This window comes from Schistocerca gregaria, chromosome 1 (assembly GCF_023897955.1).
Source record: "Schistocerca gregaria isolate iqSchGreg1 chromosome 1, iqSchGreg1.2, whole genome shotgun sequence".
NCBI classification, from domain to species: domain Eukaryota; kingdom Metazoa; phylum Arthropoda; class Insecta; order Orthoptera; family Acrididae; genus Schistocerca; species Schistocerca gregaria.
In genome coordinates, this window is record NC_064920.1 from 1,023,416,726 (window position 1) to 1,023,433,731 (window position 17,006).

General features: G+C 41.2%; 1 protein-coding gene across 3 annotated transcripts in view; it reads left to right on the forward strand.

Annotated features, from left to right (window-relative positions):
• The window catches only part of LOC126278966 (guanylate cyclase 32E), an 829,856-nt gene that overhangs the window by 644,348 nt on the left and 168,502 nt on the right, over positions 1 to 17,006 (forward strand). For all 3 annotated transcript variants that reach the window (XM_049979279.1, XM_049979262.1, XM_049979270.1), the window contains exon 13: positions 11,882 to 11,986. In XM_049979279.1, coding sequence (XP_049835236.1) covers positions 11,882 to 11,986 — 105 coding nt within the window. The remainder of the gene's footprint in view (positions 1 to 11,881; positions 11,987 to 17,006) is intronic.

Genomic DNA, 17,006 nt, shown 5'->3' on the forward strand with positions numbered 1-17,006 from the left:
TCAGCTCGGAGACCATGGCTGCGGTTACCCATGACGCTACATCACAGACAGGAGCGCCTGCGATGGTGTACTCGACGACGAACCTGGGTGCACCAATGGCAAAATGTCATTTTGTCAGATGAATCGAGGTTCTGTTCACAGAATCATGATGGTCGCATCCGTGTATGACGACATCGCGGTGAACGCACATTGGAAGTGTGTATTCGTCATCGCCATACTGGCGTATCACCCGGCGTGATGGTATGGGGTGCCATTGGTTACACGTGTCAGTCACCTCTTGTTCGCATTGACGGCACTTTGAATAGTGGACGTTACATTTCAATGTGTTACAACCCGTGGCTCTACCTTCTATTCGATCCCTGCGAAACCCCACATTTAAGAAGGATAATGCGCGACCGCATGTTGCAGGGCCTGTGCGGGCAATCTCTGGATACAGAAAATGTTCGACTGCTGCCCTGGCCAACACATTCTCCAGATCTCTGACCAATTGAAAACGTCTGGTCAGTGGTGGCCGAGCAACTGCCTCAATGCGCCAGTCACTACTCTTGATGAACTGTAGTATCATGTTGAAGCTCCATGGGCAGCTGTACCTGTACACGCCATCCAAGCTCTGTTTGACTCAATGCCCAGGCTCAACAAAGCCATTATTACGGCCACAGGTGGTTGTTCTGGGTACTGATTTCTCAGGATCTATGCACCCAAATTGCGTGAAAATGTAATCACATGTCAGTTCTAGTATAATACAGGTATATTTGTCCAATGAATACCCGTTTATCATCTGCATTTCTTCTTGGTGTAGCAATTTTAATGGCCAGTAGTGTAGATAGACCGGTAAAACTTGACACACGTCCCTGAAATGATGTGGGGTCTCAATGAAACCAAAAACGAGTGCAAAAACTGGCAAACAGGTGACACAGGACACCAGCACGTCAGTGACCCCGCATGAGAGTCGTTTATAAAAAGAGCTGTATTGAGAGGGGGATTCAGATGCGCCCTCAATTGTGTCATGTTGACTCTACCAAAAAAAGGCACTGTTGGTGAAGCTTTACCATCAGAGTGAATAAGCTGTTAATCTACTTTTACGACCCTACCGCAATAAGAAAGGGGATGAAACTGGTCACGAAGTTCGAAGCTACGGATTGTATTGGGCGATCAGACAAGTACTACTGCTAATCGGAAAATTCAGGAAGAAATGGAGACTTCAGCCCGTTCATCTCTACATGGAGAAGTCCACGCTCGTGAAATCGCAGGTTACACCGACATTCCATGCATTACTCTTTGGAGAGCACTAAGGGGTACCTCCAGTGCTATACTGATAAAATCCAGCGTCATCATGAACATATATAAACGTAGGCTTAAACGGCCATTGTCACTGTTAATATTTTTTTTTTGGGGGGGGGGGGGGGGGGGGAAGGGGGTTTGTGACCACATTGTCAATATGTAAAACTAACGACTTTTCTGTCTCTGTCGCAGATGATCTTCCTCGGGGTGTTTGTAAACAAAACCATCCTGAAGGAGCTCATTTGCAACAGTGAGAGAAACGTCGACAGTCTTACATATTGATAATCAACAGTGAGAGAAACGTCGACAGTCTTACATATTGATAATGCGGTCACAAACCTAGAAAAATTTTACTGATAGTCACAAACTTAGCGACAGCAATTTTTCACCAAACCCACTGATACGATGTACACTGCTGTTCACAACATTGTCTCTCAACTAGGGTATTGTTATTGAATGACCGCCAAGTGTTCAGCATTTGTTATAAAGAATATCATCTTTGCTAGAAATCAATTGTTATGATAATCATTGTTTTTGTGTCATACGAAACGCCATCTGTTGGTCGTTTTGTGAATTCTGCTTTGGTTTCAATAAAACCCCACGCCATTTCAAACATATGTGTCAATTTTTATCTCTCTACCTATACTGTTCCGTAAAGAATAAATTTTCAAATATCAACGGACCTTTCGGTCACCTCGTAGTCTAACCGTACGTTAGATATCTAGAGTATATTCCCTGTTTCTCCAGAGTTTTCGGTATGAAAGTAGCTGAAACGAAGAACAAGGCTTTCTTCACATCAATGAGTTCCGAATAAAGCATCAACATCTACTCACTGCCTCATCAAATACGTCGTTTAGTTCATAGTATTACATACTACAACCAGCTTACTTTTTCTTCTGTTAAGGTTTGATGGTTTCTATTTAAATGCTTACTGTGCGTGTTTTCTGTAATAATCTTTTGTACTGTAAATAGAAGATTAATGGACCACTTGTTCTTTACATTTTATCTATTTTCGCTAACTAATTTGGCGTTGTTTCGGATATTACCTATGTCGTTTTTACGCTGATGTTCTGAGACTGGTTACAGAAATCGTACTTTTATCGTGTCTCCCTCCGCCTTTCTACCATCTCCGGTCGCTCATTTTACCTTTTTCGCGACTTGTATAGGTACCTTCCTCAGCAGAGAACTTTCCTCTTGCAGTCTGAGGCGGCTCACAATATTTACTCGATCAGGGACTCCCGTGCTCAAACAGCGTGGCAGGTCTGGAAAGTTTCCAGGAAGGCTGACGCCGTAAGCGACCAGCACTGTTTATGCTTTTTAACATGCGTACAACAGGTGTCCATCAGGGTGGGCACCACAAGGTTTCCATTCTTTTACCCCACTATATGTGTCACTTGATAAATTTCGCCCACCGCTGCTTGGTAGATCTCTTTGATTAAAAACAAAAACGCAAAATGATGTTTTAGAGTACTTATTGATTTTGTGAACCTGTTTTACGCCTACAAGGCCATAAATAGTTCCTTGTTGTTGTGGTGGTCAGTCTGATATCATATTAACGCTTCATTGATGCCTCAGTATGCATCCTATCAACCAACACCTTCTCTTAAACAGGTTGTACCATAATAATTTTCCCCAATCTCCTTATTAATTATTCGACTTATCCATGTAATATTCACGATACTTCCATAGCGCCATACATAAAAAACTTATATTATGTTCTAACCTTAATTGATGTCCACTTTTCACCGTATGGCCTCCACTCCAGACAAAAATATTCAGAAAATATTTCTTAACAATTAAATGTGTAATCTACGTTAACAAGAGTTTCTCTTTTAGAAATGTTTTTCTTGCTATTACTAGTCCGCATTCTATGTCCCCTTTATATACGATGTCTTGTACATTCGGTACTGCGCAGTTTGTAGGAATTGCAAATATGTCGTATTAATAATTACGTACTTGACGTAAGATTTTTTTGTATAGCAAGTTATTTTACCTGTTTTTGGCGGCCGCCATTTTGAAATGACAGCATTCAATTTATGTCTGCTGTAGTCTTTCCCCAAAATTACAAAAATTACTCCAAAAAATTAAATTTTTCCCCCTTGTAAAAAATTGTTCACATCCAGAACGTGGTTGTGTACTTAGAAAGATATCTTTCATTGTGCTGTAAAGGTATAGCAACCTAGAAAATTTCCTTACTTTTGTATTTAATCCGATGTTGTGAACTGACGACGGATGGGAAAGCAGTGCGCCAGCCACATATCTTCCCATATTTGCATACAGTGACGCCTATAGGCTGAGGATGAAACGGCGGCCGGTCGGTACCGTGGGCGTTCAAGGTCTTTTCGGATAGAGTTATGTTTTTATTGTATTCAGTATTCTGTGTTAGATTATTAATCAACTCTTGACCAATAACTGGCGAAGTCAAATTAATAGGACGTATTACCAAAAACCAGTTACAAGTTAAAAATATTTTGAAATAGAAGGTATTGGAAACTAACACAAATTTCCATTTTTCGAGATAGGGAAAATTGTTGAAACATTAAAGAAACTCTGTTCATTCGCAAATATCACGTGCTCTGTAGTAGAAGGCCTTCTTGCGTTTTGTAATACAAGATGGTGCACGACTAACAAAGGATGGCTTAATGATATACACGTTATGCAATTTTACTCACTGTAAAACTTTGTAACTGACGAATTAACAGTATTCTCCAAATAGGTCTGACACAAAAGAGGCAGTCAAATAAAAACGAGACAAACGGTGAAAGTACATATCCTCTTTACTATTTCGAAAGTAATCACGACAACTGTTATTCCATTTATCGAAATGTAAAACAAGACCCTCATTATCTTTACGTAAAATATGTTTGCGGTTGCCTACGAAACCGTTTGTACCCAGACACGCAACGCTTTGTGGGCGGACCAAAATGTTGTCAAGTACGTTACAACCAAGCTGCAGAATTTTCGGTGGGACGCTCTTACCCATCCTCAATACAGTCCCGAGCTCTCCCCATGCGATTCCCATATTTCTCGAGCCTTGAAGAAAACTATTGGGGGCCCTCGATTTGCTTCAGATGAAGAGTTGCACACCTGGGGATGACAGTTTGCAAACACTTTTCCGTGATGGCATTGACGTCTTGTCTCTCACACTGATGAATGTATTAACAGTCACGGTGATAAGTTTTGAAATAATAAACAATTTTCATACCTTTTCCGTCTGTCTCGTTTTCATTTGATTGCCCCTGATAATATACAGTATTTAAAAACGTAGAACTCGTAGTATTTGCAAAATCTGCACAAAACACAGCCTCATGTCTCACAATGACAAAACAGTAGAAAATGGCTTAAAACCTTAATGGCGGTTTCTAATATGCTTCCCTTCATGTCTTCCTAAAATTAGTCACTATATTCGAACAGCAACCAGGAAAATCATATATTCCAAAGTACACCATTCTCCAGGTACAACACTTTCCCCTACTCATAAAGCACTGCTATATACACTATACCAATAAATAAGATATCACAATACATATGTGTCTTTTGTAATACAGATGCTGATGATGGGTGAACACCTGAAATTTGTCTGGTAGGGAAAACCACTCTAAAAAATCAGGTTACGTTAAATACATAATTATCAGTATGAACAAACAAAGGAAAATCCAGTACAGAATAACAACAATATTAGGAAAATGATATACTGCTACTCACCATATACAGGGGATATTGAGTCGCAAACAGATACAACTAAACGACTAATAAACAAGTGAGCTTTCGACCAAAAGCCCTTCTTCTGATATAGAAAACCCACATATACTCATGCAAGCGCGATTTCACACACACGATCACCATCTCTGGCCATCGAGCCCAGACTGCATGCAGGTGCACCTTATAAGAGAAGCACTCTGGGCAGTGGGGCTAAGAAAGAGTTGGGAAGGTGTGGGGGTAATACAGTGATTCTCCCATCAGGCGCAGTTGCTTGCAATCAAACCTCGGCAGCCAAAGACTGTGGTTCCTACTCTGTAGGAATCAGCATGGGTTTCGAAAAAGACGGTCGTGTGAAACCCAGCTAGCGCTATTCGTCCACGAGACTCAGAGGGCCATAGACACGGCTTCCCAGGTAGATGCCGTGTTTCTTGACATCCGCAAGGCGTTCGATACAGTTCCCCACAGTCGTTTAATGAACAAAGTAAGAGCATATGGACTATCAGACCAATTGTGTGATTGGATTGAGGAGTTCCTAGATAACACAACGCAGCATGTCATTCTCAATGGAGAGAAGTCTTCCGAAGTAAGAGTGATTTCAGGTATGCCGCAGGGGAGTGTCGTAGGACCGTTGCTATTCACAATATACATAAATGACCTGGTGGATGACACCGAAAGTTCACTGAGGCTATTTGCAGATGATGCTGTGGTGTATCGAGAGGTTGTAACAATGGAAAATTGTACTGAAATGCAGGAGGATCTGCAACGAATTGACGCATGGTGCAGGGAATGGCAACTGCATCTCAATGTAGACAAGTGTAATGTGATGCGAATACATAGAAAGATAGATCCCTTATCATTTAGCTATAATATAGCAGGTCAGCAACTGGAAGCAGTTAATTCCATAAATTATCTGGGAGTACGCATTAAGAGTGATTTAAAATGGAATGATTATGTAAAGTTGATAATCGGTAAAGCAGATGGCAGACTGAGATTCATTGGAAGAATCCTAAGGAAATGCAATCCGAAAACAAAGTAAGTAGGACAGTACGCCTGTTCGCCCACTGCTTGAATACTGCTCAGCAGTGTGGGATCCGTACCAGATAGGGTTGATAGAAGAGATAGAGAAGATGCAACGGAGAGAAGCGCGCTTCGTTACAGGATCATTTAGTAATCGCGGAAGCGTTACGGAGATGATAGATAAACTCCAGTGGAAGACTCTGCCGGAGAGACGCTCAGTAGCTCGGTACGGGCTTTTGTTAAAGTTTCGAGAACATACCTTCACCGAAGAGTCAAGCAGTATATTTCTTCCTCCTACGTATATCTCGTGAAGAGACCATGAGGATAAAATCAGAGAGATTGGAGCCCACACAGAAGCATACCGACAATCCTTCTTTCCACGGACAATACGAGACTGGAATAGAAGGGAGAACAGATAGAGGTACTCGAGGTACCCTCTGCCACACACCGTCAGGTGGCTTGCGGAGTATGGATGTAGATGTAGATGTTAGCAGTCTTTTTGTTGTGCCTGTCTGCAACTCAGCATCTCCTCTGTATGGTGAGCAGTCATCCCTTATTTTCATAATACTGTAATTACCAATATCAGATAATTGAAACGCTTTAATTTGGCCATCATAATCTGTTTTGCTACACAAAATACAAAACTCATACATATCTGAAGGTAGTATCTGTTCCCGAAAGAACAGATACCATTGATGACCGTGCAGCTTCTCTAGAATCAATGATAATTAAATCGACACTCTAGCTGCAAACATGCATTGATATACATTATTGGGGACATGTTGACAATGTGTGACCTGACCGGGAATCGAACCCAGGATCTCCTGCTTACATGGCAGATGCTCTATCCATCTGAGCCACCGAGGGCACACAGGATAGTGTGACTGCAGGGACGTATCCCCTGCACGCTCCCCGTTCTACCCACATTCCCAACATGTCCACACCACTACATTCGTAGTGCCCCTAATAGATGTTTGCCCATCACACTCATTACTCGTGGCAGATTAATCTGCCAAGTCCCTTACGAGTTGGGGCGTAGCATGTGCGTTTTCACAAGGTAGTCAATGGCCGGGCAACCATATTTTAACTATATATGAAGGTAGTATCTGTTCTCGAAAGAATGTAGTGGTGTGCACATGTTGGGAATGTGGGTCTCACGGGGAGTGAGCAAGGGGTAAGTCCCTGCAGGCGCTCTGTCCTGTCTGCCCTCGGTTGCTCAGATGGATAGAATGTCTGCCATGTAAGCAGGAAATCCTGGGTTCGAGTCCCAGTCGGGGCACGCATTTTCAACATGTACCCAATGATATGTATCAACGCCAGTTTGCAGCTAGGGTGTCGATATAATCAGCATTCATTTAAAGCTCATACATTACTTTTACTGTCTCATTTCTTGTCTAATTTAATTCGACTACCTTTCATTACCCTTGTTGTGCTTCTTTATTTTTTGGTGTTCATCTTGTAAGCTCTTTTCAAGGGACTATCCATTCCGTTGAACTGCTCTTACAAGTCCTTTGCGACATCTGACAAAATTATGATGTCGTCAGTAAATCTCAATGCGAAATCTGTTCTCAAATTTCTCCTGGATTTCCTTCAAAGAGTACGTAGTGTACAGACTGACCGTCATCGAGGGTAAGCTAAAATCTTGTTGCGCTCCCTTCTCATTCTTTGATTCCCTTTCTTGTACCCCTTCGACTCATAACACATTTCTGTACAAGATGTAAATAAACTTTCACTTCCTATGTTTCGTCCCTGCTGCCTTCATATTTCAAAGTATGCAGTCCAGTCAACATTGTTAAAATTTTCTGTAACCCTACAAATGCTGTAAATGTAACCTTTTTGAGGTCATCACCCCTGAGTGCAATCAGATATTACCCAGTACCCCCATTACTAACTTCATCAAAATCAGTGCCTCACTAAATTTTAGAATGAAAATTCTGTTTCAACAGTTTTATTTTTAGAATGACGAAATATAGTTTCTGTGGGTGTTTTATTATATCATGAACTAATGATTCCACTTATTTCTAACAACCTTTTTTTTATAGAAGATAGATCCTTGATAGAGGATATGCTTTCTCTGGACCACTCCTCTCTGTAGACAGTTTTGCTTCACCCACGTTCCGCACCACCCTTTAAAAGCAACCGAATTAAAATGCATGGGCTATACTTACTGTTGTAAATTACTTCATTGCTGGACTCCTTATTTCTGAACTGGTAGAAAAGTCTTATGTCTTGCAACTACTACTAAGAACAATAATAATGTGAAGGCCCTGCGGCAATTTTGTAACAATTACGTAACTATTGTTATGTAGTGCTGTACCTTCAATTATATTGATTATCTGTTGCCAAATGAGTAATAAAGCGTTCTGTGGCCCATTGTGGCAACTATCTACAACTCAAGAGACGGCGCTTCGATTACATATTAAAGCATATGTGATGTATACGTTCGATTTTACTGTCATAAATGCATAGCACAAATTAAAAAGTTTGTGTGTAAAAAGTGGAATGGGTGAGTAATAAGCTTTAACCTTAACGAAATTGTGTCTTGGATTATTGCATGTGTTTGAAAAAAAATATAAGGGGTGGTAACTTAGAAATCGGTATCACAGTCTTACGAAATAGTGACAGCAGTAATTTAGTTTCGTAACCGTAACACAATCGAATTCTACAAAATTTCATTTTATCCCTCAGGGTTTAATCACCCCATGTTGGGAACCACTGTTCTAAGGCATGCCCAACGACGTCAACAAGCTATTGAACTACATCATGAAAGAAATTACATCTCTGATGTGAAAAGTGTAGTAGTATGTAAGGAGAATAATAAAGTAAAAGTAAAAATGATCCTTTGCCAATCCTGCCTAATACCTGAAGAGAAAATGATAAATTATAATTTGACACATGTTTAATTAAAACTATCAGTTTGCGTCACATAACAGACCATCCGCAGATATCAAAATACAATGGAAAACCTTAATTAGACATAATTAGTTTAGTTATCTGGTTATTGTATCTAATTATAGTCCTTTCCTTTGCTGACTGTGCATCGTCTGTTGTTTGACCGAAATCGGTAGCTTCGAATAGTTGCCTATAAATATTGGGACACATCATAATTTAACAAACAAAAATTTACAAATTTAAAATACGGGATTTTAGAATGCGGGAGAGGAAGGTATTTTCTGTTCATGTTTCTTAACTTTGTCGATCATCCTACTGGCAAAGGGAGTGCTAGCTTTCTTTATATAAATACTTTCACTACATATGTACCGAGTACACTTGCAATAACACCTATACGAACGTCTGAAGGTGGAAAGCTGCTCTGAAAGAAATATTCTACACTTTCTGGCCGAGACAGAAAATTAAGAGGCGAAATAGAACTTTCACGACAGGCGAAGTACATTGATAAAAGAAAACGCAGATTTTTCGCCCTTTTTAAGGCAGGCGCAATGCATCAAGGAAAGGAAAGGAAAGGACTGATTATTCATCATTTTGGACAAATTAGTTGCAAAAATGTTTCGGAGATTCAATTGCACAAAATTAATTTCACGCCGTTGAAAGAAGCTAACTGTTTTGAGTTCTAATGAGCGAGGATGAATCACATTAATTTGAAGCTACTGTACCTTCCGCATCAGAGGGAGGTACCCCAAGGCAGGAGAGGAATCGTGAGCAGCATTTGTATTCTCATCTTCAGTCAAGAAAAGCGGGGTAAACGACGGAAGTAGGCGTGGCTTTAAGCACGTAATTCAAGAGCGACGTAATGGAAACTGTACACACCATAAATCCGATTCTCCACGAGACACAGTGAAGTTCCATAATGTAGTTACATCCATCTCCATCTCCGGACGTTTATGTTCTGTCCACGTTATGAACGTAACATTCATATTTTACTACTAAGCACTTCGTTATAGCAGTGACTCGTTCGCAGTCTTTTACCTTACAGTCACACCATTACATGTGAAATGACTTTTCAAACTAGCGAAACACTTCAGAAAATTATCTCGGTGTTAAAACTGTTTACTACACTTTGTGTAACTGGATGACGTAGTGGAACAGTACAGTTTTGACTCTAAGCTCATTCTCCAACATATGTCTGGAGTAAGTACCGGTGTAACAAAATAGTGAGTTGTATTTCAGGCATGCATTTGAAAACAGTTACACATCCGAAACTGTACACCAATATAACTAAAATAAAGAGAACCTACAATCCATCCAAAGACAATCAGTGTGATAATATTCCGTAATTCATATAATTTGTGGCGGCTCTCTACGCATTTAAAACTACACTACTGGCCATTAAAATTGCTACACAACGGAGATGACGTGCTACAGAAACGAAATTTAACCGACACGAAGAAGATGCTGTGATATCCAAAAGATTAGCTTTTCAGAGCATTCATACAAGGGTGGCGCCAGTGAAGACACCTGCAACATGCTGACGTGAGGAAAGTTTCAAACCGATTTCTCATACACAAATAGCAGTTGACTAGCGTTCCCTGGTGAAACGTTGTTGTGATGCCTCGTGTAGAGAGGAGAAATGCGTACCATCACGTTTCCGACTTCGATAAAGGTCGGTTTGTAGCCTATCGCGATTGCGGTTCATCGTATCACGACACTGCTGCTCTCGTTGGTCGAGATCCAACAACTGTTAGCAGAATATGGAATCGGTGAGTTCAGGAGGGTAATACGGAACGCCGTGTTGGATCCCGACGGCCTCATATCACTAGCAGTCGAGGTGACAAGGCATCTTATCCGCTTGGCTGTAACGATCCCTGAGTCAACAGATGGAGACGTTTGCAAGTCAACAACCACCTGCACGAACAGTTCGACGACGTTTGCAGTAGCATGGAGACCATGGCTGGGGTTACCCTTGAGCTGCACCACGAATCTCGGTGCACGAATGGCAAAACGTCGTGTTGTCGGATGAATCCAGGTTCTGTTTACAGCATCATGATGGTCGCATCCGTGTTTGGCGACATCGCGGTGAATGCACATTGTAAGCGTGTATTCGTCATCGCCATACTGGCGTGTCACCCGGCGTGATGGTATGTGGTGCCATTGGTTACATGTCTCGCTCACCTCTTGTTCGCATTGACGGCAATTTGAAGAGTGGACGTTACATTTCAGATGTGTTACGACCCGTGGCTCTACCCTTCATTCGATCCCTGCAAAACCCTACATTTCAGCAGGATAATGCACGACCACATTTTGCAGGTCCTGTACGGGCCTTTCTGGATACAGAAAATGTTCGACTGCTGCCCTTGCCAGCACACTCTCCAGATCTCTCACCAATTTAAAACGACTGGTGGTGGCCGAGCAACTGGCTCATCACAATACGCCAGTCACTACTCGTGATGAACTGTGGTATCGAGTTGAAGCTGCATGGGCAGCTGTACCTGTACACGCCATCCAAGCTCTCTTTGACTCAATGCCCAGGCGTATCAAGGCCGTTATTACGGCCAGAGGTGGTTGTTCTGGGTACTGATTTCTCAGAATCTATGCACCCCAACTGCGCGGAAATGTAATCACATGTCAGTTCTAGTATAATATATTTGTCCAATGGATACCCGTTTATCATCTGCATTTCTTCTTCGTGTAACAATTTTAATAGCCAGTAGGGTAAAATAACCTCACCTAATGCTTTTCGCAAAGATGACTGGATATTGTTTTAGTAAATACCACATAACTGAACTTGTCTGTCAGATTGTATGTGTTTATTTCTCCGGCTGTTTCCAATACTTATATTTGCATGTGATATACAGCCAACAACTTTCAGTGAGTGAATAATATGTAAGTTTAGCTTCTGTGAAGTGTTCATTGTATTGAGTCTCTAGGATGTACTGAAAAGAAGTGACAGTGATGGGCTTGTTTTGACGTTCACTGTTGACAGATGCGTGACCTGCGACACGACAACCTGAACGCTTTCATAGGGGCGTGCACCGACCCGCCCAACATCTGCATCGTCACCGAGTACTGCGCAAGAGGAAGTCTCAAGGTCAGGAGTCACACCACAAGTCTATTAGGACAATACTTTACCAGTATGTAACAGTGTACAGTATCACTCCTAAGGTGTGCAAAGTAGACAGCGTTTATGTGATCTGTTCCTGAATGTAAGAGAATGCTGACAGATTACCCCGTCAGTCCATCAATCTCTTCTCCTGGTAGTGAAAAGTTCCTGTACTTTTATTACTTGCCGTTCTTTCTTCTCGCATATGGCTATCTGCTGAAGTTAGTAACTTGTCTTCGTGAAATAAATGTACCATTGTGTAAAGGTACACGTATTGTGGTATGAGGCCAGAACAGCTTTAAAGGTAACACCAACAATGCAAAAGAAACATAAAATAACTTACAAAATTGTGCATCATAACACAAACTATAGAAAGGAACACCACTTACAATTGTTCATATTTTTGTTAACCATAATGTAATTATGAATATTAATGTTTTATTCATTAATAAGATGCTGTTTTTACTTATCACCTTGGAAACTACCACAGGCCATATTTCACAATATTTATTTATTGTTAAGATCTGCAGATTATTGATCAAGTTGTTCCTTCTTTCAAAAATAGCTTTCTGTACAGCCTCAAACGCCAGCACCAGATTACAATACTTAACTATTTAAAGAGAAACATAAATGAAGAGAGAGTGATCTAGAGAGAGAGAAAGGGAGAAAACAAGACTGAAAAACGCAGGACAGTTTATAACTACACATGTCGTACATAATGAAAAGAAGGTTAAAAAAAGTAAAGATGTCACTGACATTGCTGGAAATTACAAATTATGTTACATGTTTCTGCTCCTGTAACTGAAGCTGGAATAATCTGGTCCCATGACAAAGACAACCTTACAAAAGGCGAGAACCGATCAAAACTTATCAAACAAGACGGAAATACTCGTGTGATGTAATTAAATGAAAGCACAATGAAGTAAAGCAGTATAGGTAAACTTCAACGACTTACGAAGGTTTTTTCTTTCAAAAAATGACACATTGTCAACGGAGTATAAGTAACTAATTATCATTTATTTTCTTGCAATAAAAGTCACAAAAACCTGTTCTGATCAGCCAGTGGCCATCCTGTCAGCTCTCTTTGTTCTTATTGCAGTTAGAGTCTAATAGTGAGTATTTCGCATAGGCTGAATAGCAAAATAGCCAGCTCTGATACGCCTCAACTGACCTATGGGCTAGAGGATTGTACCAATAGCCTGAATTCTCTTTATTTACCGCATATTTTTTATAGTATCATAAAAGGAAATAGTTAACTACTCTGACAAAATCTTTGTTCTGAAAATATCCGGCACAGTTTCACTATAATGTTTCTGTTACTTTCCTCTATCCGACAATTCTCTCTATTACTTCTATTACGCAGATAAGGAGAGAGCTCCGATGTGTATTCTGATAAATCTGACGACTCTCAAATAAGTTAGCAAGAACTCTGCATTGCGTGCATAGTTCCGGACGAACATTAAACTGATTCCAGGACCAAAAATGATAACTATTAAGCAAAGAAACTTCCATACTGAAATTAGGGAGCAATTTAGTTTCTCCTGAGACTCCCGAATAACTAACTACGTCTAATATCGCAATGATAGCATTGTGCAACAACATGAGCGAGCTCACGCCCGCGCGTCTCTCTCTCTCTCTCTCTCTCTCTCTCTCTCTCTCTCACTCTCTCTCTCTCTCTCTCTCTCTCTCTGCGTATGCGTGTGCGTGTGCGTGTGCGTGTATGTGTTCGTTTCTTTCCATTATCTGTTGAACGTTGAATGGGGAAAACAGATTATTTGTGTGAAAAATAATGATGTTATCATCCTGCTGATTGTCCTGAACAACAAAATTCTTCCCTAGCTGTGCACAAACGAAGTAGAATGGTTTTCCTACTCACCGTCATTGAGTACGCACACTACTAGTTAAGACCATACTTACAGTTTAACCGAAGTATTGTACGACTTGCCAGTTTATGATAAACAGAGTGTGGTCAGAAGTAAGTGCCAAAGTGTCAGGCATAATAAGATGCTGAGTAGGTGCGTATACGAGTTTCATGATGCATAAGTAACTTTATGAAGCTTACAAATTTTCCTGACGCTACTAACATCCTAGGTGGTGCAGTAACAACAGATATAATTGCACATTTTCCATTTTAGACAACTCAGGACAAATATTATCGCTAAATGTACTGCTTACAGGTACCTAGTGGACCGTAATTTAGAAAATTTTAGACAATATTTTCAGACATTGTGATAGTAAAGACTCCATTCTGTTTCTGATAAAAATGTTAATGCGATCTGACCTTTCTCAGACATTATTCTTAGCCAAGTAACTCCCGCACTACACGAAAATAATTTGTGACGTAGCAGTTCAAATCTCTTGTAAACAGTTTATATCCAGAATTTCAAAGCTATAACACGTCATACCGCAGTCGTTCATCCAGCTATTCATCTGGAACACTTCAGTGAAGCGTTAAATAATTAGGGAGAGGTGCCAGTCCTTTGAGATAGCGAATCATCCTAATATTAGAACCAATTTTCAGACCAGGTGATTTATATGCCACAATTTACTTGAGCCACTACCAGAATTACATTTCTTTTGATCACGAAGGTCAGAACCATTTGGTAGCGTCCTAAGACAGTAGGCTTCACACAAAATATTTTTACTATCGTGTTACTAATAAATCAGACAACGCATTAACAGTGTGCTCCGTAGCTCCTTAAGATATGTCAGGTTGTTAAACGAAACATATCAATTTCCTCTTGGACGTCTTACCAACTGTGCTGTGTTATGTATAACCTGTGCATTTCTCTGAAGGGGTCGGCTACGTTCACACCTCGTCAGGGAGTTGGTTCTAATAAGCGTTCATACAAAGAAAAGAAATAAACACCAAGTGCTATCCAACTTACCCTCTTATAAACAGCACTTTCTTCAGCTTTATTCATTCACCTGCTCGCGTGATGAATTACTCATTCCATTACGGAAGAGGAGGGAGAGAAACAGTTAATGTACACCACTGGGAGCAGAAACAACCTATTCCTCATACTCCCAATATGCGCCAGACCTTTAAAAAAAAACATGTCTTTTGGCAACAATAAACAGTTTTCGGACTCATCAAATAATGTATGCGTATAGTTACTAGTGAAAATAATCTTAGCACATTTTAATTAATCAGCACAGTGTATGAAGTAATTCCTCGGTTTACAGATACAGCTTAACAGGGGACTTGGCTCTTATTTATTAGTGTTATAGAATACAACGCCTCGATACAAAAATATACACATCAAAAAAAGTTTTGCTTCGCCCCGGTTCCCAGAACTCCTGAATATAGACGTTAAATGTGGATCTTGTATCACAGACACAGTCCCTCTGACTGTTCAGAGATGTCACTAAACCCGCCCAAAGATGTAAACAACCATGCATGGGCAGTGCCCATTCGACGGAGGGGGTCTGACAGCTGATCAGTTCCAGTCATTCGACCAGGAAGGAGGTATACGGCTCTTGCTGTCTGTAATTTAACCATGCCTAGACGGTCAATACCGCGGTTCGATCGAGCCCGCATTGTTACTTTGTGCCAGGAAGGGTTCTGAACAAGGGAAGTGTCCATTCATCTCGGAGTGAGCCTACATATGGACGAGATACAGAGAGACAGGGACTGTGGATGATATGCCTCGGCCCAAGGGCTACTACTGCAGTGGATGATCGCTACCTATGGATTATGGCTCGAAGGAATCCTGACAGCAATGCCACCATGTTGAATAATGCTTTACGCGCAGCCACAGGACGTCGTGTTACGAGTCAAACTGTGGACAATAGGCTGCATGATGCACAACTTCACTCTCGACGTCTATGGCGAGGTCCATCTTTGCAACCACGATACCATGCAGCGCGGTACAGATGGGCCCAATAAACTGGCCGAATTGACAGCTCACACTGATGAGTGTCGCATATGCCTTCAACCAGACAATCGTCGGCGATGTGTCTGACGGCAGTACAGTCAGACTGAAAGCCTTAGACACACTGTCCAACGAGTGCAGCGAGGTTGAGGTTCCCTACTGTTTTGGGGTGGCATTATGTGAGACCAACGTACGTCGCTGATGGTTATGGAAGCCGCCGTAACGGCTGTACGGTACGTGAATGTCATCCTCCGACCGATAGTGCAACCATATCGGTGACATATTGGCGAGGCATTCGTCTTCATGGACGACAATTCGCGCCCACATTGTGCACATCTTGTGAATGACTTCCTTCAGGATAACGACATCGCTCAATTAGAGTGGCCAGCATGTTCTCTAGACATGAACCCAATCAAACATGCCTGAGATCGATTTAAAAGAGCTATTTATTGGCGACGTGACCCACGCGCCGAATCACCTTTGAGGAGTTGGACAATGTGGATCACCAGTGCCTTGACGAACTTGTGGACAGTATGTCACGACGAATATAGGCGTGCATAAATGCAAGAGGACGTGCTATTAGGTATTAGAGGTACCAGTGTGTACAGCAGTCTGTAGTGACCGTAAATATGGACATACTCCAACGTGTTGATCGGTAAATCATTATTTTGTCTCAAAAGTATCCATTGTCTTATTTCATCAGAGAATACTACACATTTATACTGTTCGAAAATATCTAACTCAAGTTTTCTCAAACTACGGACGTTTCTTGACAATGTGAACTCTGTGATGGAGCGGATTTAGAACCTGCAATCTCGCTTTTTGCAGGCAGCGAAGATAACAACAGAACTGAAGGGCACTGCTCTCCAACTGCTATCCTGCATCTATTTGTACATCTACATACATGCTGTGCAAGCCACGTTACGGAGCGTGGCGGAGGGTACCCTTCCCACTACTAGTCATTTTCTTTCTTGTTACATTCACTAATAGAGTGAGGGATAAAAGGCTGTATAAATGGCTACATACGAGCCGTAGTTCCATTTACCTTATCTCCGTTGTCTTTACACGAAATGTACGTTTTCGGCAATAGAATCGTCCCATAGTTCACTGAAAATGCCGGTTCTCTAAATTTT